The sequence below is a fragment of the Pterocles gutturalis genome, unplaced genomic scaffold (genome assembly GCF_000699245.1).
Source record: "Pterocles gutturalis isolate BGI_N339 unplaced genomic scaffold, ASM69924v1 scaffold12332, whole genome shotgun sequence".
NCBI lineage: Eukaryota > Metazoa > Chordata > Aves > Pterocliformes > Pteroclidae > Pterocles > Pterocles gutturalis.
The window spans coordinates 54,487-79,824 of NW_010112905.1; the positions used below are offsets into that span (position 1 = coordinate 54,487).

Genomic DNA, 25,338 nt, shown 5'->3' on the forward strand with positions numbered 1-25,338 from the left:
GGGTTGAGTGGAAGATAAGAAACGATATTTTATTGAAGATGAGTTTTGTGACAGTGTTTCTCCTAGATTTTGAAGTCCCACGATTGCAATTACTTCCAACTTACCTCATAAAAGGGAAGGAAAAAGCTCTGCCTGCTCATATTAATGCAATTAAAGAACAATATAAAATTCCTCAGTTAAACCAGTCCTTTCTCACCACACCATAGGACTCCAGGATGGCACAGTAGTTAAGAAAAGAGCAATGAACAATAAACTTTTCATATGTTAGATATTAGAACTGTCTAAAACTTAAACAACCTAACAAATATGACTGGTGGATAAACTGCAGTTTAGCAAGTAACATGAGGTTTAATATGCTCCTGCAATACACAAAAATCCACTGGACTAACAGGACAGAGAGGCGTGTTTAAAAGCAACCGTGACTAGTGGAATACTGAAGAGTCCTGGAATGCAGTTAACATACTGTCCAGAAAGAAAAGAAAGTAAACCATACAGAAGCAGATCCTTACTACAAACAATTCTTGAAGACCATGGCCGGTTGATCACTGTCACAGGGAACGGACTTAGCCTTCTTTCCTTTAAAGGAAAGTAAACAGCTAGCTGCAGACTGCTGACAAATTCTTTAGGATGCCATGCAATTTGCATGACTGATATGGCACGTTACTGACAGCCTGTGTTTCCACTGAACTTTTCAATGGGAGAAAACACTTCTGTTCTAGTAGTCAAGTTCTAGTACACCTCAGAAGCATTCCTAAATGAAAATGAGGCTAATGTACATTTTTAACAAATAGGATGTATTTTACTATGATCCAATCACATTATTTTACAGCGAAAAAATTAAGCACTTGCTCATCCAAATATTACTAGGGCCTTTCTATAGCTAGGTGAAGGATCATTACTCCCTCACCTTAAGTTTTTGCTATACCCAAAGGCTAGCTAACAGCCAAGAAACATTTTATTTTCAATTGGTTTATATTTAGACTCATGATGACATCATTTTATTTGTGATGTTGCATATCTCAGCCCCTACACAAAAACAAGGAAAAGCCTTAGTTTTTGCAGCTCAGTAACGGTTTGGTTTTGTAACTGCAACTGCAACACCACATTCAGAAACTACAGTTAACAAGCTGACACCCCTATCTTGTGAATTTTAACTACTGAAATAGATTTGTATTTTATAGTGCCAAACCCTGTTCCTTTCTGCACTCTCATAATACACAGCTGTATATCTCTAGAGACCTTTATTGTATCATCTAATTTTGCTTGAGGTTTTCTAGCTATGCCTCAAGTCTTAGTGGGAAATCTCACTTTAGCTGTGTATAGCTGTGATTAAGTGTTTCTTTATTTCATTCAGAGTAAATTAGCTTCTCCCTCTCTGTAAAGTGAAAATTCATTAATGTTCTCTGCCTGGCCATACATTTTAAGTCCAGACAAATAAAAATAAGGAGAGGAAAGAGATCTGTATGCTGGATGTCGCAACTCACATAACCAGCAGCAGGTTCATGCTTACCATTGTACTTTTAAGTTTCTACTTTTAGAGTGCAGCTTGATCAACAGCAATCAAACAACAACAAAAAATACCCCAGGCAAATTGTAAGAAGTAATCTGAGGTTTTCACTCCTTAACATTTGAGATGCTGGGCTCAACACACATTCTTTCCTGTTGCTCAAATAATAATTAACCTTCAAGAATCAATTAATTACTATTTATGCAGGTCCATCAAGCACCACCTTATTAAATTTGTCTAGTCCTGCCTTTCCTTATCTGAAACTTTGTCAGTCAGAACATGATCTAACTAGACTCACTGCACAGCTTCAAGGTCACTAGGAAAAGAAGAGAGGCGCCAACAATGGGCAGTCAGATGTGCAGAGACAAGAAGGACTGCCTATGTACTTTGCTTGTACACCTCTCATGAAAAACTCCCATCGTAACTGGGTTCCAGAAACATTCATGTGTAGGCAAATAATAAAATAAGCTTGGAAAAAAAGGAGCTTCAGAACAAAGCTCTACTAAAATACACACATTACAGCATAGTTACTTTATCCTGCAAACCATCCAGGAGGCAACAAACAAGTCCCATAACACCAAAACGTTCCAAATACAAGGATAAATCAAAGCACTATTACATGTTTCCATTTACCTGTCTTATAAAGAAGTCTCCATGGATCAGAGACACAATGCCAAAGTTTGTATACTTAAAAATATGATCCATCAGCCACATCATCTGACGGACAACCTGAAAAGTTAAAAAAAAAGCTTAGTAAATATCACGCACAGAGAATTATGTGCATATACCAGTCACATTCTCATCACCCTCACAACAGCAATAAAACTAGCAAATATATGGAATGAAGTCCTTTATGCCCCAAAGTATAAAGCAGGATAGGTGCTACATTTCTCCCTCAAGAGCAGGATTAGACTTCCTTTTTGTAATATAACATACAGTTCTATACTAGTAGCCATATCATAGAGTAATTTCTACTCCACTTTTTTACACATTAGCGTAATGCCTCTTGTTGACATACCACCACAATTTGAAGTCAGTTACAAACTGAAACCATTTTTAGTGTTTTTGAAAGTATGCAAAACAATACAGATCTGTATTTGAAAACTCCAACTGTTTTACGTCTACCACAAAAACATGTTTCTTTTTTTTTTTTTTTTATACTTGGTGATTTTGGGGGTGAGATTACATTGTTCTTGTGCTTCTGATGTGCACACGTTCCATACACGCTCGCTCTATCTTTTAACAGCAGCATTCACTGAGACCTACGTACAGCCCACATGCCGTTACTGATTTCTCTCATGGCTGAGCAGCCACATGCATCCCTGAGAATGTCACTAAGTCATGCTCCTTATCCCTGCCAAGAAGTATGGTCAGAAGGCAAAAACAGAGGTTGAGCTGTCAGCTTCACTTTGACCATCACTTCTTACAGGACAATGAAAGCATGTATTATACCTGTTCGGTCAATCAATACCTTTGAGATTTAAAATAGAAGAATTTCTCCAGAGGAGGCAAATAACAGAAGGGAAAAGCTTCTTCTCTCACATCTTTCTCCTCTATAGCTCCTACATGTAGATTTTGAGAGGGATAGGAATTTGCTCTCCAAAACTGGAAAATCCAGTGTCTCTTACATGCTCTCAATCGCACACGAGGCGAGCTTCCCTTAGCCTTCCCTATAAGGCCACACCAAGACTGATTCAAGCTCAGTGAAACTTAAAGTCATAGAACATAGCACTCTTCCATTTATCACTAGCAAAAAAAGCATATGGAGAACCACAACATTTCTCTGGTAGTCAAAAAGTCATTTTTTTAATTGTCTTAAAAAGACACCTTCTGCTTGGAATCTTTCAGTCGTCCAAGATACTGCTCAGAATCCACAACTGTACCTTCCTCGATACTTCTAACAAAATAGTTTGAGGATGGTGGCGTTCACCTGTTTTCACATCTTCACTTGTCTACGTGGAATTTGTAGAAAGAAGCAGATCATAATTCATGCAGGAATTCTGTTTTGTAATTTGTATCTAGAATTTCACGTATCAGTAAGTCTTTCTTCCCAAGAAATCTAATTATCTCTTGGAGTGCTCTGATTATCTACTCTCCCTTTTGACCACAGAAGCTATAAATGAATCCTGGGTTATGTATCTGGAGGAAGGTAACTGTCGCATACCCTGTTTCTTTAACTTAAGCAACCGCAGCCTGATGCTCAGCAAAATGAAGTCTTTACACACTTGCAAGACCACACCTGCCAAAAAACATTTAAGATACTTTATTGCCTTAGACATACACCTGGTCTCCCAGTGAAATCTGAACGTCGCTACTAGAAGCTAGCTATTCTTGCCTAAGAGCACATTAGGAACACCTCAACTTTTGTGTTTTTTTAATACTAGCAAACTTTCTGTTTGAATATCTTGGATAATACAAGAGCACCTGTTTCTGGACCCTCTAGCATCACTGGAAGTGGAAAAGGAAACCATGTCTGAGAGAAAGGGACAGCTCTCAAAGATATGAAGGGTTTTGCTTTGGAAACAAGCATCCATTTCTTCTCCATGACATGCTAGTGTCCCTTCCTGTCTGCCAGTGATATTTCTTACTATACACTACACACCGAACAGAACAAAGACACACCATGCACTTGTGAGTGGTACAAGAAAAATTAATTCCTAGATATAACTCCCTACTTGAGACTAATATTGGTGAAATGGTTTTTCATACAGTTGTTCCCGGGCCTGTGTTAAATAAAATAGAGAACCTTAAAGCAAAAAATTATTCTCTGCACAGATTCACATTCTTTCCAATTCAGTAAATTAGAAAGCCCTAAGGAGGGGTGGGGGGGAAGAAAGAAAAGGTGTGCTCTAAGGACAAGAGTTAAAAAAGCATCACTGAGAGGTATTATTGCACTTTAAGGCACTACAATATCATAACTTCATGCCCACACACCAGCCCAAAGATGACAGGCTGGTGTAGAGAGCCATATGTTTTGTTAAAAACACCACCAAAATTCCCCTGACGATGATTTCGCTTGCAGCTGTACCCATATGACTATCAGTTTATCTACTACTTTGGCATTTTTCACAATTATTGTTTTATTACACCAAGCAGAAGTTAAGCTAACATAATCTATTTTACTGGAGGAGATCAGCAAGCTTAATAATCTGCCTCCCTGAAAAGAAAAGATGTCTTTTTGAGGAGTCAGCACTGGTCCCTAGACATTCTATGGCAATCTTGCCCAGCAAAGCTAGTGCTTCTCTCCTCCCATACCACTTTTTATTTTCTTTTTATTTAGATGATGGGAGGTTTATCCTGAAAGTTCATCATTACTCTTCAGAGTCTGAAGTCCATCTCACCATGTTTTAGGTGACACAGGGCTTCTAACTAGCATCTCTGGACTTTCTTAGTTTTTTTGAGACAGAGTGATGTGATTGTGTCAAAGATCAGCATGACATACAAGCTACAAGACAGAACATCTAGGCAGTTTGCTGCAAGTGGGCTACAAAGAGGCAAACTCCAGAGCTCAGTGATTACAAATCTGCCTATAACCCTAGGCAGTGGTAAGATGTAAAAAGAGGAACTATTTTAATGTATGAATTAATGAAGATATATATATGTACACACACACACTTTAACAAAATAAAATCAAAAAGGAGGAGTTCAAAGAGTAGAACACAATTGTCTTGTTTGCAATCACAAGGCAACCTAGACTAACAGATATTCATCCTGTTCTGCTACCAAGGGCAGAACAGAGGACACTGCAAGATATTGGTGGTGGCTCTTCCATTTAGGCTCCTCAGGAACAAAACACCACTTATCAGATGAGTCTCTTATCACTTGCATTTCAAGTAGGTTTAAGCAAAGACATTCAGAAGTGTTTTGCACATGGATTCATAGTTGTCTACAGACTGAAAGAATTTTTGGATGCTGTTTCAGGTCCTTTTGGTTCATCCTTCCTGCTTAAGTTCAGAATGTAGAAAAAGCTTTTACCAATTTAATAAAAAAATCTAGGTGCCTCCTATCCACTGGCCCACTTTCATTTCACTCTACACAGATTTCATAACAAAGCAACCTGAATAGACTGACTTTCATCTTTCAAGCACCTCTAACTTCACAACGAAACCTAGGGACACATGTCTCTAAATCTGCACTCAAACAGCTGCAAGCTCTACTTTTTTCTCTCCAGTGCACCCTTCCTGGCTCTGCTTTCTGCTCTAAATCAGAAAAAATAGCCACATTTATCAGTCCTAATCCAGTCAGAAAGCAGTAACAGCAGCATTTTAACCTACTTCTCTTTGTTAAATACATAACCTTTACTGTTCGTGAGACCTCAACTAACTTACTAAATTTAACACTTACTTTTACAAACAAATTGGAACAATTTCTTGAACTACACAAAAAGTATAATTAGGTCACTTCTGATTCAGCTGAAACCTTGCTCTGTATGGCCTGTCTTATGGTACCACATATCAGTTAAACAATACCAGTTCAGATCTTTCATTAAAATGATAACTTTTAGAGAAGTTCTACTTCCCTAATAAGAGATCATGCTTTCCTCATTCACATAAGCGAATCTGAAAGACAAGAAACACCTCAACAGATGTGTTTTAGCTTACTCCTTAGTGAGATTAAACTTCTTTAAAACAGAGAGGCTACACCGAGTCATTCTGCTCACTGGGGTACATGACAGAATACCATATATACCCAACTTCCTCAATCCAAAAGAAATTAAAGCAATTAAAAGTACTTTTAAAATAGTCTTCTCTAGGCTACAGTAAAAGAAAGAAATTAGTCTCTGCTCAATCTTGAGTGGCATTTTCATACTTTCTTTTCTGAGTTTAGTTTGAGATTTTAAAATTTTTTTTTCAACCAGCTCTGCTATCGTAAGCTCTGGGAAAATCTCTAAAAAAAATTTTAAATCACTGGTAGAGATGCAGTGTATACACAACCTAAATTAATATACACTAAGAAAAACAGTGCCAGTTACAAGTTATGCAAATGCAAAAAAAAGCAGTTGTTGTTTTCCTTATTTCTTCACCATATGGTCGCAAGAAAAAAGACAACGCCGAGGCATTTTTTCAGCTTGCCAGGTATGTCTCCTACCCTTTGTAGCCTAATCATACATACTCCCACCATCGCAATTTGCACATAAATTTAATTTCCTCTTTAGATCCCATACTCTAGTTTCCAGCACTACACTTCCTAGATGTGAATTTTCTGAACAGCAATGCATGAAACAACTGACACTAGTTGCACTCCTCACCAAGAAATGCTTAAGAGTTTGTGAAACAAGAGCTCAAGCAATTTTGACCTTATGTAGCTGGCTTAGCTCGGACATGCCCTCATAGGCAAGTCACTTTCAGCTTCTGAACTCCTACCAAAATCCTATACATGACTTGCTTCTCACTTTGAGAAAAATTCCTTGCTGGAATAAAGTCATAACAACAAAGCCAGACCTGTGTTGGTTTGAGCAAAATTGGCATGAGTTGCACAAGGGTGAGAGGAAAAAGCCAAGTACATGATTACCTGCAAGGAGACCTGTTTCCCACTGTGTTAACCTAGACTGGATGCACACTGACTCAGCTCGTATTTGACTTTCCTCATAGACAATGTTTATGATCTAAAACCTAATCCAAGCTACTGGCTGTCACATTAAACCAAATCTAAACGAAAACCTTCCTATTCAGGGCCTTGAGATTATTCGGTGAATTAACACACAAAAGACAGTCATCGGTACCACACACAGATGCAAACACGCCCAATGTAAGCGATCGCATACACAGAAGCTATCCCACTCCCTGGTTGTAGCCTACCGTGCCTTTATCCTGAAGGCACATCATCAGAGTGCAGACGTCACCCGTTGCTTGATGGTTCACCAGCACCATGGCTTCATCTTCTGATACTGCTTTAACATCATCACCCCATTCCACTACTATTGAAAAAAAAATAGAGAAGTAAATTTTACAATGACCGCATGGAAATTTTACTATCAACAAAATACAAACCCCACAGACCTCGCTCCCAGGCAACTATAATAAAGAAACCTATGTGATATGTGTCAATTTATATTGGCACATAGCATAAGATAGGAATATTAGCAAGACCGTTTTTCCAAGCAGAGGGTATCCAGCTTAGTTTTAAATTGCATGCGCAGAATAAGAACAAAACAAAAGTACTCTACCAGAACATATGCACAGAGATTGATCTTTTTGTGTCACTACACCATTCTATATTTAGGGTCTCAAAATTACATAAGCTTGTGACGCAGCTTTCAAATTCAACTGTCTCACGTCATTAGAATAAAATAAAATCACGTTGTCAAAGACTTTTGTAGTTTTTTTAAACTTGGCAAGTTTGTTTCATTTTTACACTTACTCTAATTAAACTACTCTGGTAAAAGCAAAGCAAAAAATCTGTAGCTGGCTCATGATGTTGAAAATGCTACATTAAACACACTCAGTAACTCAAATCTAAACAAGTTAGCCATAGGCAAGAAAGTGGGTTCAGAAAGTGATGCTCAGATGATAGAAACTATTAGTCACTACTTTGTAGACCAGAGGTCAGATACTCCAATGGCAAGAATGATGTCAGGAGGAAGTTACAGCTGTTGGTCATCCAACATTTACACTGCCTAGTAAAAATATGCTGAAGTAAGGAAAAGGAGTTAAAATTGCTAGTTCCATCATCACGAAGTAACTAAATAGAGAAAGAGAAGACTGCCTCCCACAGAAGAGCACGGGATGCAAAAGTAGAAAAAGTCTGGCGTAAATCAGACCAGAGTAGGTCTAACACCACTGCTGCAGCAGAGAGACAAGTAAGTGGAGTCTGGCCTTCCTCAGTTACAGGGATGGTTACTGGGATGTGGGGTAAAGGGAAAGGATGGGCAGGCAGAGCAGCTCTATGAAGTTCAAAAGGAAAAGATGCATTGCCCATGCATGTAGGATATGATTATTTTTCTGTGTGTTTTCAGTATCTTAAGTGGTTCTCACTGGCTATTATTTCCTTTCTGACATCAAAGGAAATATTTCACCTTCACTACTGAATCTTTAGTACTGCTATTAATAGGTCTCCAGGCAGTGAACAACTGTCATCACAGGACAATTAATTACTACAATCTGTCTTTTAATATGCCAAAGCATAGGCTACACACTGGAGACAAGAAGCAATAACCCATGCATAGGTTCCCTGTCCTTGCACAAATCCAATTAGCAAGACACCTGTGAAAATTGCCGCTTCTATTACCTTCTAACAGCTCCCAAATTAGTATTGAATTGAGACTTGAATACAAAGTAAAAAAAATAAAATGCTGTATTTGGTCACAAGTAGATAGAAACAGATTAGAGATATGAAGTTGGGAGTACTATTCATTCCATAATGTTCAACCTCCTTTCCTTTCACCAGGCAAGTTAAGCACAGATCCTTTCTTATTTTTCTCAACATGAACCTGGAAGATCTCTTTTATCCCTCCTCCTCAGTTACATACAAATTCCCTCTGATGTCCTCTCTAACTCCATGGAAACTGGAAAACGCCTGGACGTGGCAGTCACAGTTGACTGTGCACCTTCCTTATCAAGTATGTCACTTATCTAGGGCAGTACGCCACAAGGCAAGAAACTAAGACGAAAAAGGAATTGTTTTAAAGGGAAATGAATTAACTGTGTACTGATTTTGAAATTATTACTTCACTGTAATAATGGCTTTGCAAGAGTAATAAAAAACTGAGTACTAAATACATTAAGCATCTGCAAAATAAGGTTTCTTAGAAGTAGCTTATTATTTACAAATAACTATTTTACTTCTAGATCACTCAGAGAAAAAATGGATTACTTTACTACAGATACTTCACTGGAACATATCAATTTACACTACTAATCATTTCTACTGTAGAGCAGTTTAAAAATAAACTAGTTTTAATCTTCAAAAATGTTTCACAGATCTAACTTTCTGAAGGATCAAAATGAAGTTCACTGAAAAATGTAAGCCATAAGAAGGAGCACGCAACTGAAAACAACTAAAGAGGAGAACTTATGAAGCTTAATTTGCTAGCAAAAAGTACATTTTAGCATACTAGGTAAAGACTAATGTCTGACTTTGAAACTTTCAGATAGGCCCCCAAGAGTGTTTTGCCTACTCTTGTTCAAGATGAGAGGGCAAAAACACACAACCAGTTTACAATGCACTAATAAGTTTCAGCTAAGTAGTAAAAACATGAGCTCTGTCATCCCACTCCAAATGAAAGGTAAAAAAAAAAAGTTTTATTTAAGTCTTTAATTTATTTACTCAATTCATTTTATCTATCAACTGGCCAAGCTAACAGCTCAACTTCTGCCGCTCAGCTGACAGGTAGTAAGTTATTAAATCATGGTGATTCAGCTGGACATCCTCTAGTTTCTTTTCCCTCTGTCATTTCTCCTCAGGCAATCAGGCTGTCTCTTGTGCTTAGTAACGCTTTATGATCAATTGATTGACCTGATTATCAAGGAGAAAAGAATCAGTTTGTGCAAGTCCTTCACAGAGCACTTCTGGATTGGAAACAGACAGTACACCACAAAAGTGTGCAGCAAAACCACTGCCATTACCACCATTTTTTTTAAAGAAGGAAAAAACCTCCAAATACCTAGAATTTTAAGTTCACAGTGTCCCTTTAAACTCAGTGGGGGAAATAAATGCCTGTCTTCAATTTTCACACGGCACTGAAATCTCCAAAAGGAGCACCTTCTGCTTTAAGAAATACTTGTGCTATTACATTCCTCCAATGCAGTAAGAAACATTCAAATCAAAACCTCAGCTGCATGGCAGCAGAACCAGAAACACTGCTTTGCTCCACTGTAACAAGACAAAAAAACCAGTTCAAAGACAAATATTTGTCACTCAGGGGCCTGAAAACCAGCAAAAACTCCTCCACGGCTTCCTTCTATTGCCAGGGCGCATTTTATAAGGATACTGGTTCTGTGTCTACAGCCTCACAACAGTTAGATTTCTGCAAATGCTGTTTAACACAGTGAAATAACATAAAGGAATGAAGAAGCAGGAAATCAGTTTAACCTGGTAATTTGAAATCACAGTAAACTCAGTACCAAGAAAATCTGGTAATCCCGATTAGTAATGAAATCTTTTACCCACAAGATTGAGACAGAAAGTGCTTAGCTGTAAGAAATAATTCACTTGTGACTTAATGTTGTAAGCAAAAGGCTTTTCCAGGAAAGGACAAAGATGCATTTACTTGTAATTGCATGCTGTAAGACAGAAAGATTTATCCTTCTCTTATAACAAGAAGTCCAAGATGTACACAAGTCTCTAAAACATCAAGAATATATTTCATACAATGAGCTGCAAACCAAGCTTTTTACAAGATAATCCTTGCTGAGTTTAAAGAAAATAAAAGCAATTAAAAACCCCAAACAAACAAACAACCCCACAAAAGCCTCCTGACAGAAATTTCAACAGCCTTTAGAAAATGGGCAGCAAAGGAACCAGATGCAATTCCCATACTAGCATCATCCAGCATGCAGTAATGCCAGACACAAGTACAGACAGGGAGACAAGTGCCTGGAGAGCAGCCCTGGCAGCCAGGAGGGCAAACCACATCCTGGGGCGCATCAAACACAGGAAAACCTGCCGGTCAAAAGAGGTGATTATCCCGCTGTATTCAGCATTGGTGTGGCCTCACCTTGAGTGCTATGGGCAGTTCTGGGCTCCACAATTTCAAAAGGATGTGAAGGTACTCAAATACATCCAGAGGAGGGCAACAAAGCTGGTGAAAGGGCTGGAAGGCATGTACTATGAAGAGCGGCTAAGGACTTCGGGTTTGTCTAGTTTGGAGAAAAGGATGCTGAGGGGCTGACCTCTTCTCTCTGGCGTCCAATGACAGAACACAGAGGAATGGTTCAAAGCTGTGCCAGGGGAGGTTTAGGCTGGACATTAGGAAGCTTTTCTTTACCAAGAGGGTGGTCAAACACTGGATCAGGCTTCCTAGAGAGGTGGTGGATGCCCCAAGCCTGTCAGTGTATAAGAGGCATTTGGACAATGCCCTTAACAACATGCTGTAACTTCTGATCAGCCCTCAAGTGGTCAGGCAGCTGGACTAGATGATCGTTGTAGGTCCCTTCCAACTGAAAATATTCCATCCAAATCTAAAAGCTACCACATTAATCCCATAAATAAAAAAACATGAGAAGCCTGACACTTTATGGCAAGGTCAGAGGAGCTCTTTAAGAGTTCTGATCACAATTATTAAAATCACCAAAACGATAAAACAGCTAGTTAAATCACCTGAGAGTTACAATATATGTAAATGTATAATTGATTTGGGTATCCATTTTATTTGCCATTTAGATTTGAGTCTACACACAACATTCACAACTTTCTCTAAAAATTGGAGAAGAACTTTTACTCCAGAACTTCACACCTCAGTTTATTTTTCTACTTGTAATCACTTGCATCAATGAAGCAAGACTTCACGAAAACCTGTTCCAAGAAGTTGCAGCTCGGCAACACTTAGAACTGAACAGTGCAACCTTTTGTCAATCGCTTGGAAACCTTCAGTAACAAACAAACGGCATTATTAATGGACAGCCTCCTTTGCTTCCTCAAAAATCATACTGCTTTCTAAAAGAAGGAAAGTTATTATTAGGTATTCAATAGTGACTGTAACTCATGACAGCCAGGTTTCTATATCCTAAACACTCCTCCTCATACTCAACCGTTTGTGTCTATCAAGTTGCAACCCTGCTTTACTGTTATTCACAAATGGCTCATCGAAGCATGTTTCAACTAGAGTAGCTATGTACAGTTGTTAAACTCATTTGTCTCTCCATTATAGATGGGATTCTTTGATAGCTGGCATCAAGAAATCCCAGAAGTGATGCCAGAGGTTAAATATTACTTAGCATGCCTAGACCGCATTAAAAAAAGAATGGATAAAGAGGTACTAAGGGTGTTTTCTTCCCCTTAACAAAAAGGTTAAAGGAATTTGTCTCTGTTAATTAGTCGCCTACAGTGAAAAAAAGGAAAACAAACAATGGACAAAGCAAATCAGCATACAGTTAGGGTTGTTTTTACATTTATTAAGCGTATATTTCAGGGTTAGAAGATATTTTAAAACACCTATATAAAATCAGACACATAATACTGGAAAAAAAAACCAGCTCTTCCTATCCCACCCATTCCTTCCAAAATTCCCACTGCCAAGGAAGCCATATATTGTCTCTAAATACACACAAGACATGCAGGTGATCAGTCAAATACAATCCAGAAAAGGAAGGAAAGAACATGCATACAACATCGTGTCTCATTAAACACAGCTTCACTTAACGTGTTATCTTTCTTTTCCTACCAAAGAATGTACCCTTACTAACAAAAGTACCGATAATTTCAATGTTACTACAATATATACATCTTAAGGTTGTAAAAAGACAGTTTCAAACAAAATTTTTATACAAAAAAAGCATCTTTTACAGCTAACTTGATTCAGACTTATGATGATAATAAACCAAACTGCACTGACAAATTTTTCCTTTTACTTCCATCAAGAAAAATGCTTTTCATAGAGCAGTCAGAGAAGAAGCAGCAGCTGGGGAAGAGAAGCCAACAAATAAAGGGAGATTGTTCCTACACTACATGTTAATAAACCAAGGCTGGGTTTAAGATCTCCCAGTCACCATCTTCATTTTTCTGCAACAAAACATTTTGCACACCTCTACACTTCATTGTAGGAAACAATGCACATTTCCTTTTGCTTTCAGTTCCATTCTTCTTAGCTTCCACCCTCTCTTTCTCCAATTTACAGACAGATCTGTTTTGTGGAAGAGAAGACTTTAGCAGTCACAATGTTTATGCCCTAAATCAACCCATATTCTTACTTCAATGAACCGACAGTAAGAGGTGTTAAAAACAGGAGATAACTACAACAGAGATGCCCTGGCTCTTTCATCTTTCTCACCAACCCAAGAACCACATTCTTCCTAAAGCACAGCAGTTCCTTTTGGAAATAGGCCCTAGCTTTTGAAGACTGACTTAATTTTCCTGAAGTGCACGCTCCAGACCTCAGGGGTACAGTTTGCTTGAGTTCTATAATTGACTGGCACAATAGCTGATGCTTGTGGCTGAAGAGCGGGCTCCTTTTACCCATATGTGACTGAGAATCAATAAAAGCAAAACATTAGCTCACCTTCAGTGAAATGAACTTCGTCCACTGACTTCAGTACAGGCAATATAATTTCAAGAGCTTCAGCTCTTGACAATTATGCTAGCCAAGCAGTTTACTATTTTGAAAGTTAACAAATTCCGTCAAGATACACAAGCTATGCTCACTACAAATATTTAAGGAACAGTTCCAATATATCTCAAGTCTTACAAGAACACATCTTTTACTGGACATAACCTCTACATTTTGCTGGATGCCTCCAACAGCTATTTTATGCCACTCCCACAACGCTGCTTGAATTGCAGAGGCACCAAAGTCCCACAGCTCATAGTTCTGATCATCCAGACTGGAACCCCAGTTATACATGGTGGTTACTGCTTCCAAGGAACAGTACAAGAGACGCGGTATTCGTAGCCACACAGGCAAACGCGGACTGTGAAACGTGAAGACTGAAATGGATGTCAGCTTTCATGACTATACTGGTAATAAACTGTAGCAGCTGAGAAGCAACTCCACTGTCTGTCTTGCTACTTCTATTATTAGAAAAGCAACTGCAAGACTGAAGAATGGGATGGAGTGCTGAAATCCTTTTGAAGTACCTAGAGCTCATGAGTCAGACCACGTGGAGAAGGAGCAAGCTGTACAGCACATTCCTCCCCAGTGACAGATAAAATACAGTAAGTATTAACTACCCAGAGAAACATAACACATTCGTAAACTAATATTCTAAAGCTCTATACCTTACATACTGCAGATGCTATAGTGGCCAGGGAAAAAAAAATTTAAAAAAATCAGTTTGAAGCCTACAAGAAGGAGGAGCAAAACAATGGGGCAGCCTTGCTATTTTTCCTCACCATGAAAGAATACTCTTTTACATTTTTAACATACTTTGGAAATGAAACATTAGAACAACAACTAAAGGTTACTAAGGGATTCTGAAAATCAAACAGTCAGGCTGGAAAGTTAAAAACAATCCTAAGTGGTTTCAAAGTATGCACAAAAAATTACCTACTTAGAAGAACACGGTCACCAAGATCCTAAAAAGCCAGAGGAATCTGAGGAATCTAAATACACTTCAGATTAACTGCTATCACTTCAGTTCATGTTCATTACCATTTTGATCATTCCTAACTACATTGTGGAAACCCACACTGTCAATCTATCTTCAAAAATGTGTATTTTCAACATCATCAAATAAAGACAAAGTTTACAAGTCTGTCTTAAGATGACCATAAACCAAAGAGGTATACAAGCTAAAGATGAATTTTTGCCTTTTGCTGATTAAAAGCTTCTAAACACTCTTGGGATGACCAAAAAGCTGTAACACTGTAAGTGACAGAGGTAAAGAAACATATTTCTGCAAAACAAGCATGAAAGAGACCCGAATAGAAGGATCTCTGCTAAGCTGCTATACAGAGCAAAGACAAGATTGCCACTTACTAAGACTCTGCAATTTTACACGGAGAGAAACCTGCTTCAACAATCACAGGGCCACAAGTTCACTTGTATGAAAAAATGTGCCAAGGAATTTTGGTCCGCACGTGTTTTATTGCTCCCTAGACAGATACTATGGATTTGAAAATTTTAAGGAGAAGAGCCAAGACATACAAGTTTTTCCTACTAGTTTGCACTTTCTGTCATTCAACTTCAGGTCAGCGACAATGTTAGAAACGCCACAGCCAATGCAAAAAGGTCCAGCACTTGCATAAATACTCTTTGTCAGACAAGGGTTCTACATTTTAGTCTCTGTCTCTACAAGGATGATGTTTACAAGTGAGAAAGAATTCTTGCCATTCAAGCACATGACTTTATATACTAAATACACAGAAGGATTCTCAGAGGTCCCTTCCAACCTAAACAATTCTGTGATTCTGTGATCTACAGCCTGACACCAGGAGGAAAAGCCCAATGTTAACAAAATTCTCTCTCAGTGGATACCTTCAACCACAACAAAACCTAGAATTTCATCCTGTGGCACGAAAAGGAACGACCTTTACAGTCACAAAGCACATGTTGCAAATACAAAACTGGCAAGGTTTTTCTATCTTACTGTTGCAGAACTGCAGCAAAGACATAAGTCTGAAGGATAGTTCAAACCTTAACCATGGAAGAAGCAGAATCTGAATCACCCAGGTTCATGAGACCCTGGGAGAAAGGTGGGACCAGTAACCAACACCACAAACTTGAGGCAAAGATGCATTTTAGCCAGAATAAGTCATTGTGTTCACTGCTATAAAATCTTGAGATCTTCATCCAAAGACAGAGATCTTCAGATCGTCTGTATCTTTAGCTATATTATGAAATATTATGTCAAATTAAACGGCTCCATTGAGACTGTTTGGTCTGCATGCCAAACACAAGTATGCAAGCAGCTACACAGCTACACTAAAATTGAACTACTTTTAGTTACTCAAACACCAAAACATTAAATTGCTATTTAACACTCAGATATAGCTATTGACACCTACTTAAACATAAAACCTAAAAGACTAGAGTAGTAACAAGTAAATAACAACAACAACAAAAAAGCATATAAAGTGGGAAGGCCTCAATTATTTCCCCTACTCTATCTAATTTATTGCTTATTTTTCTCATTTTGGGCAAGTTGCTCTAATACTTGAGAAGCAAAAGAGAGCCACTGCAACATCACACGAGCATTTGTGCTGGTGAAAAAAATAAAGTAAAAAAAAAAAGAAGGGGCAAGACGGCACAATCAGAGCTATCAGAAGAAGGTGGGATGATGGGGCAGCAAGCACCAGTTTGGTCAGAATGAATCCTTATGGAACTGCGATCTGCTACACTGGAAAACCTGCCAGACAAGTCCCCGTTGGCCCAGTGTGCAGAGCATAACCAGCTTGAGTCACCTAAGTTGACTTCTAAATTGGTATGAATTTATTTTTAAAACAAACAAACTTGTTAGACACGTTGTGGACTTTAGACCATGGCACACTGAATTTTGTTCTTTTAAAGAACATTAGAGCATGTTAAAAACGTGCATCCTCCCACTCTTCTCCTTTTCCCTGGAAGCTTAAGTACAGGAGAGAAAGATAAATGTTCTTGTTACAAAAAAATTATAGCCATGTGCCAGAGACGCTACAAAACTGCTATTTTGGGAAGGACAGGGAGACAGCTGTTTGATTTTTAGTGGGTTTTGGATTTGCTTGGGGAAAGCAAATTAAATGAAATATTTTCTTCCTAAGAGAGCACTCTGAAAGCACCCCTTCTGTCACAGTTAAATTACTGCATCGTAACAATAAGCTGAGCTGTCTTTGCAGAATTCGCTGTCTAGGCAGTACAACCCACCCAGGGGCAGTATCACAAAACACAATACCATTACTACAGTTTCCTTTTGAGTCACTGACAATGGTATGCATTACTAACTTGATCCTGTTGCTTGGGTGTCCAGATGTGAAGTTCCCAGTGATGCCAGAGTCCTTCCTAAGGTACTTCACCTCCCTCGACTGTTAAGGTGGCTCAAGAAGTACAGCTACCGTATCATACAGCCTTGCAAAGCTAACAGATGCAGGACAGAAGCACATCTCCCCAGTCAGGTTTCAGGGGAGACAATGCCCAGAGAACACACCCAGGTTCACGGCCAAGTAAAGGGATACTTTTCAGATTGCGTAATTGACACCAAAAAGCAGTCTATCCAAACCAACTGTGTGAAAATCCCATTAGGGTAATGGCCTATGCAAAGCCAACGACTCGTGAATCAGCAGCCCTGTTTCCCAGAGAGAGGACGACCTCTTCCAAAGCAGGGAAAACGGCTGAACCCTGCTTTGCAGCCTAAGCCCTTACCTCTGAGAATCTTAATTCAAAACAGAAACAGAAGAAATGCAAGGTGCAAACTAGCCGGTCTAGTGCAAGCTGGCTAAAACAAACTAATCATCAACAAGCCATCATACAGGACTACAGCACTGCCACAGCTTCCACTGAACTATTCGGCACCTTACACAGAGTTGCGCACTGCAACACCACAGGACTTTCTGTTAGGAATCAAACTTTCTTCTCTATGCAACAGAAACACAGTCTGCACTGTATAATCCAGAAATATACAAATACTGGGGAAACTGGAGAAAGGCTCCACTGGAAAGAAATGCACCCACAAGACGGAAGTAAGCTTTCGAACAAGCAACTGGGGAAAACCTGTAGTTCTGTTTCAAGAAGACAAAAAGGCACAAGCAGAGTTTGACTGCCATAAAAAAAAACAAAGATAAGGACCACATATTATCATAAACAGGTAAACAGGTAGGTGTAACCCACAGTAGATTTTTTGCTTTTGTTTTTGAAGTGGACAGATTTAAGTCCTTACTGCTTCTGGACAGGGATACGTAAGACTTGAATGTGTTAAAAAAAAGCTTAAGTGTATTCTGTGGTAACTGCCCAAAATGAACTCCTGATAAAGACTCCACAAAATTTTCACTGTTACTTAAGAGGGAGACAGCTCTGTTACAACAAAATTCTGCAAAAATTGCTGTTCAGCACTTAAAAAAAAAAAAGTTAGCTATTTGGAAAGCCACAGCTAGGCATACAGAAGATTCTGCTCCTACTCAAATCTAGATTTCCAAGTCAGGCAAATCGAAAATGTGGCTTTAAAGAGCAAGTGACTGGTGGCATATAGCAATGACCCTGCTCAGGAAGAGATGGCCATTTCCTTTCCCTTTAACATTTGTAGATTGCAAGCCTCCTACCTAGTTTCAAGGAAACCAGACTATCTAGAATCTTTTCAGATGTTTTTCGCAAAAAAAAAAAAACAAACCCACCACAGCTGCAGAAATAACATGACATATTCAGCAATCTTACAACAAATATCCCAAGGCCATGGAATACCAAGTCTTTCTGGGGACAGTGGAAGAACTCAACCGAATTTAGTAATTACCTGCTGCACAAGGGAAAGGAAAAGCTAGCTAGCAATGAAAAGACATGGTTGGAAGTCTCACTTCCATTTTTAACTGCAAGTTTTAAGCAGCTGTATATTTTGGGACCACAAACTTTTCAGAGTGCTATACAAGAGGCTCTTCAAGGTAGAAGACATGCAAAATGCAAAAAAATGGCACTGGATTGCACAAAGAGGCAGAGAAAATTCTTATAGAAGCTGATAAAGTACATCATTCTAGTGCACTTACACTGTAGCTAGAGAGGTCACTAATCAAGGGTTCTCTGGGACCAATGAAATTCTCTGAAGCACCTTAAAGTTTATCAAATACAGAAAACAGAAAGGTAATAGGGCTGGAAGTGAGCAAAAATTACTTTTTCTTTAAACAAGATGTGGAACTTGCCTAGAACTCCAAGTGCGAGTTTGCATTCATCTCTCTCTACATACCAAGCCTAACTAAACAGCACAGTGAAAAGGCTCAACCAGCCCCTCAGGATTCAACCCCTTAGCTCTAGACCTGTACCACCAGGACCAGCTGCAGGCCAGGGTTCCAGCCAAAACGGTATATATCAAGAAAAGCTGTCAGAGTGACTACAGGTTAGAATTAAGACTGTACTTTCCAGAATATGTGCTAGGTTAAAAAACCCCACAATTACACTACTGAGCAAGAATACTGTTTTCCCAGTGTTCAAATACAACAGAGCTCAGAAAATCATGATTTTGCATATATCCTTTAAATAAGTCATATTGATTTAAAAAAATAACACATCTTCATCAATTTTTCCTCATAATGGAAGCAAACTGCATGACTTTAATTGTTGGTTGAAGGTTCAAGTCAAGAAAACCAACACTATTATTACTGAAAATCAAGATTCTGAATGTGGTAAGACCACCCCTATATCCCAGCGCTGCTCGTTACCTTCTGTGTATCTAGAACAACTTCAGTTACCTTGCAGTTACCTCTTCATATTCTTCAGGTCGAAAAAAACGCTGTTGATGCTGTCTTGTTATACAGCTGACTTTTTCAGCCCAGCTCACGATACAGTAAAATAATCAACACATAAAAGTGGTGCCAGATGTATTTGGAAAAACCTTTACTTTTAGATTATCTCTGTTAAATGGCCTACACGGGAAAGGCAAAAGGACATTCTGTGCATTTATTTACCGCGTCCCTACAGTGACCTCAGAACTGAGGAGCTTCTCTCCACTTGAAGGACATTGACCATTTAAACCTCTTCAACTCTGTCAACTCTGGACAGAAAAACCAGAGCAACTGAGAGCCTGAATGATCGTAAGAACAGAAATACACATTCAAACAGTGTATTTTAAAATTGCAGAAGTAGCATAATCTAAAAATCATTATCCTCAAGCAATAAACCCAGCTACTAATCCAACAGCTGCAGCACTATTCTCTCCTCCCCCCATACATCTCTGCACCACCCTCCAGTTCCAGTGGGTTAGTGTTGCCATATTCCACAAAACAGAACCAAGCCATTGGACCTGTAAGTTGCAGTGTGGACAGGAAAACTTAATAATGAAAGGCACGCAAAGAATCAAAAATAACTGGATACAGATGTAAGGAAGCAGAAAGACAAACCTTTTAAAAGAAGCCTTAAATGTTTGCACCATTAGGTTTCAAGGACTTTAAACTTCTCACCCACACTACAAACAACAGTTTTTACAAAAAAGTAGTTATGGTATGAACAAGAACTATAAAAACACTTCCTCTTGGACTTCTTAGGTACTCTGTTCTTTTTTTTTTTTCCCAAATAATGGATTTTATAAAGGCCAGGGTGAAAATAATGTTCATTTACCACAAATTTAATCAAAATAGTTTAATCATAAAACAATAAGAAGCTAATGATGCAGACTAACATAACAGCAAATTCCTATGTTCAGTTTATGCAAGTCCCATTATTAAAACAAAAGGCAACAGTAAGTTTGAAGAGCATGCTGGAGAAAGCATACGATAATAATTCTAGCTGGGAATTTACACTAGTACTTTTGCTGGTATGACGCAGCGAATGATTCAAGCAACAAAGCATCTTATCACATTTAAATTTATTCCAGGTTATCCTATACCAGTTCAGTGACTCTTAAGAATTAAGTGTGTGGCCATGTTTTAAGTTGCCAGTAAGCAGAAGTCCATTATCATAAAATCAGAAGCAACGCCTTTAACGTCACTCTCAGCCTATCACAAATGAAGTAATTAGCAGGAAAAAACCAGCCTCTCTCATTAGATCATTCTATCTCATGTACCTCAATGAAGCAGCAGCAGAAAGTTTACTGTTCCTAATTTTAAAAAAAGTTTAGCTCTCTGGCATCTGTTACTATTACAAAACAAATAATCCTCTTACACCTGCTGACAAAATACCTTGGATTTGTGTCTGACACTCTCGGTGGGAGTTCCACTAGTACTTTTTACTGACATAAAATGGTTGGACTTGATACAAACAAATTTATTGAAACATTCTGAATGGCTGTCTTCAATACCTACCCTTCATCCCCAGCGCACAGACTAACATTCAGTGCAGCTTTCAATGAAATACCCACATCCCAGTTTTGAAATATGCTGCTGCAATGACAGTAAAGAGACCTTGGAAATGGACTTCTCCATTTCAAATATAGCAAGTGTACCACAAATGCAAGAAGGTATTATGAATCTCAAAATTCCACTTTACAATTAAATTATTGATGCAAATACTCCTAAATCTGTGGGTAGCAATAGGGACTGTAAGCACTTTACGATCTGTGGCTACAAGTGCCCTTATTCATGAAGCACTTGCAAAAAGTGTTACAAACTACTCTTTTCCTCAGACAAAAAGGAAGGTAGACAAAAATAGATTTATTCAGGCTACAAAACTCTAGCACTCTCACAGAGTAGGAGCTTTGATCACTACGCTTCAGACATCGAATTCTACCTATCCAACTGAATCCTCCGTACTTTGCTCAGAGAAACCCTGCCTCAAAGTAAATCCAGTGAGTGACCAAACACTCAGATTTACCACATTGTTTTTGCAAAGTATCCAGAAAGGGCAGTAATGGGATGCAAAAGAGAAGGTGCAAGCCACCTGCTACACTTCTTTCTTCACCACAGCAGCCACTCAGATAACCCTAACGCACAGCTACACCACAATTCAGCTTTTTAAGCTTAGCAAGCCGTTAAAACATTTGTACGGAACGTGAGCAATAAAGGAGGGAAAAAGGCGTGTTTCAGCATTTTCTCCCTCCAAAACAGATGGGGGACAAAAGTGCTTCTCCAGTCTGTAAAAATCTTGTCAAACTCCAGAAGCCCAAAGCAGGCAGCAGATGATTTTTAAGCACATCCAAGACAACATAATTACCTGGGAAAAGGTTTTGCTGTTGTCACATCCCCTACGTTCATTACTAGGTTAGAAGTGTAAAGTATGAGGTTTGATGACACAGACAGAAGACTCTCACACACACAAAATATTCCTCTGTTTGTTTTCATATAGTACACACATGTAAAAGGCTTAACAGACACACATTTATATTAAGTGTACCTTCATCTGAAAGCATTTTTACAAATGTAAACTAAACTTCATAGGTCCTTCATGGTATATTAGTGCATACACAGGCTACAGCTATATTTATTTCCAAGCAAAACTGTTGCTAGGAGGAAAAACAACTGAATTTTATGCCAGGAACATGCACAGGAAATAAAAATGGATATATTCTCCATGTGAAAAAATGTATTTGGAAAGGAAACTGGCAGTTACCGGCGCTGGAGTTTTGCCAGGCAATCTATATATTTACGCATATCAAATCAGACCAGGTTCAGGTACAAACCCAAGAGGCCACCTTTCTGATGTAATGCCTTCACGTGTGCTGCACGGTCGTACAGAACTCTTCCTGACAGACTCTCACGCTGCTTACCACCCACACTGTTGCTCTCTCCCACGTCTTTCCAAATACACCTCGAGCCTCATGTTTCTACACGTCCCTGTGTCAGATTCATAACTGACTTCCTCTTTGGCTCTGCCCTGCCTGCAGTAATCTGAGCATCACTGTTCCTTCTTGAGAATTTCAGACAGGTTGCCGTCCTTCCAGTCCTCCTTTTAGGAGGCTGCGCCAACTCCTGCTTTACATGCAGAGTAGAAAGTCTTAAAAACACAATACTTTAAGTTCTTTCACCACCTTATCCTTTTTCCTAATATTAAGACTAAACAGTTATCTGCATATGCCTTTTGGATCTAAAAGGATAAGCAAGGTAGACTAAAGATCTTTCAAAGGAAAGGATGCTGCTTCATACTCCCTCTGTCACTGCTCGCTTAACATGTTGTTCCAGAAGCAGCAGAAGTCACAAAGCCTGCTTTCCCAAAGACTTGTTGTCTAACCTCCCCCTCCTCAACAGGCTAGACGAGATATGCCAGCACTGCAAAAAACCCAAACCCATCGATGCACCAGTTGGATGTGCAGCAGATGTCAAACAAGACATACAATGGCCAAATCTGCCTGTGCTGCCCTCAGCTGAGGCACCAGCTTGGGTCTCTCTCTCCTCTGCTCAGCTGCCAGTTTTCACACAACTCATGAGAACACCATTATGTCTGAAATCTGAACCATCTGGTCAATTGCACACGAACTTGCAAGGAGGCAAAATCAAGTGTGGTAGGGGTGAGAGAAAGAATAGCTGTTAAACAAGTAGCTTAATCCCACCAGGAAAGTACCCTTAAAACACTGTCACATTTACCTACATAGATAATAAAACAGCCAAGTCACCAAATTACATTAAAATGGTGTTCAATGGTGACCCTAAACACCACATTCAAATGGAACTGATGCTTAAATTAACCAAAAATACGGATTCTTTAATATTGATGTTGTTTAGGTTTTTTTCCCCAGTTCTAGCAAGTACAGACACTACAGACTTTCACAGACACTGCAGATGCTTGTAACTTCTGGATGCTAGAAAACAAATTAAAACTAAATTAAAAAACCTCAAACAAAATCTTCCTTTTTGCCACCAAAAAACCACATCCACAAGCACTCATGCTGTTGTCCTAATGATTCAACTTTCCAGAACCCAAGTCCTCCCAAACAGCAGCACCGCTGGCCCTTGCTCTTAGAACACCATGTCTATTTTTAGTTCTACATAAGTGTGAAGCTATTAATCGTTCCTCTCCCCCTTTACTTAAATTACAAAACCAAGGTGAATCTCTGAGCTAGTTTAAACTATTAAGACACCTTAAACAGGGACAATTCTCACCCTTTTGAACTATAATGTTTAAACAAAAAGTTTTTAGGTTAGGTTGTATGACTCAAAAGCAGTAACACCATTGACAGTATCCTCCGAAGTATGTATTTGTGAAAAGACATAATGAAAGTATTTGAGAAAAAAACAAACAAACAAAAACCCCAGGTGCTGCTGTCTTCTTAAATTTTAAAAGACTAACGTTCTACCTTGCAATGACACTAGAAGTCCCCTTCCTTACACAGAGTCAGGGAGATTGCATCACTCTACTCTATTCTGCCCAGGAAACCGAATCACCAAGTTGTCTAATTCAGTTCTGATTCAAGTTCAGCTGTGAATGAAATTGTTCGGATTTGATTTCAGCTTGCACTAATTAAGCTGTTGACCCTCTTAGAGCTCCTTCTTAATTCTTCAATAGCTTTTAAACCACCAAGACAAAAACAGTGAAGTGTGAAGTTGAACCACTGATATTCTTTAGTATTATTCTCTGTCCTGATCTTTACATATTTTGTAACACAAGGAATAGTTGTGCACTGAGCCAAAACTTTCCCTAAGCTCTCCATCATGATACTAATCTTTCCCAAACTGCTATTTTACTTAAATGTTTATTACTTCGGACTGTTCAACACTGAACAACTCCTGCATTTTGTTGGTTATTCATACAACTGAAGTACTTTTGAAGTTCTTTACTTCTTTGGAAGTTTGTCCCTGTAGCTGACAAACTCCAACAGTACCCATACAAAACATCAGAGGAACCCCACTGCTAAGCTTTCACCAAAATGAACACTGGTCTTTTCATTCCTTTATCAACCAGTTTTCTGTTTATGATAACCCTTTGTCCTCACCCTACACTTCGTTTTCTTCCCAAAAGGAACTTTGCAGAAGGCACTTTTCCAGTGCAAACAACACTACCAGTTAAAAAAACAGTAAGAAAAGGTGAAGAAGTCAACTTCACTCATATTTAATGCACATACTAGAGTCCTATCCCACATAGGACTGCTCTCGTGAATTGGGGTCATAAGCAGTAGTTCAACAAACACATTAAAGCTGGTACTGTCATCAAAGGATGCAGTTCCTTCCTCTAATTTCCCTTTGCTATTTGTACTCACCTTCTTCTTTCACCATACCCACAAAATGGACTGGGTTAGGGACTGTGTTTTGTAAGTCACTCAGCAAAAAAAAAAGGTGGGTAGTTTTAGTGTGGATCAGGGCCATGATTCAGGTCACCACACAATCATCAAAATATTTGGGCAACAAAACTGAAGCAGCAGTGGTAGGATGAGTCTGAAAGGCTGGGACTGGCTTTCTTCAGCAGCATTCTCTGCTTGAAATGCTTGTGGGGGGACCAAAAAAACCCAAAAAACCTTCCAAAAAAACCCCTCCAGCCTCATATGTAGAATCCCTCACTGGTGTCAAGGAGCATTTTTAGGAACGCAAACATATTAGCCTTATTTATTTCAGTAACTACAGATACAAATGGCTGGATATTATCTGAACTGTGGTGACTGCAACAGCAGTGCAATGACATTATGCAATCCCACATTTGACGTGTCATCTTAAGCATCAGAGTTTATATTCCACTGTAATAAATGAGAGCAGATTACATATCTTGG

General features: G+C 38.8%; 1 protein-coding gene across 1 annotated transcript in view; it reads right to left on the reverse strand.

The window, feature by feature from the left end:
- LPGAT1 (lysophosphatidylglycerol acyltransferase 1) overlaps positions 1-25,338 on the reverse strand; it is a 56,906-nt gene that overhangs the window by 23,112 nt on the left and 8,456 nt on the right. Inside the window, exons 2-3 of the mRNA XM_010074247.1 lie at positions 7,306-7,424; positions 2,141-2,236 (exon numbers count right to left, since the gene is read on the reverse strand). Of these exons, the coding sequence (XP_010072549.1) occupies positions 2,141-2,236; positions 7,306-7,424 (215 nt within the window). The remainder of the gene's footprint in view (positions 1-2,140; positions 2,237-7,305; positions 7,425-25,338) is intronic.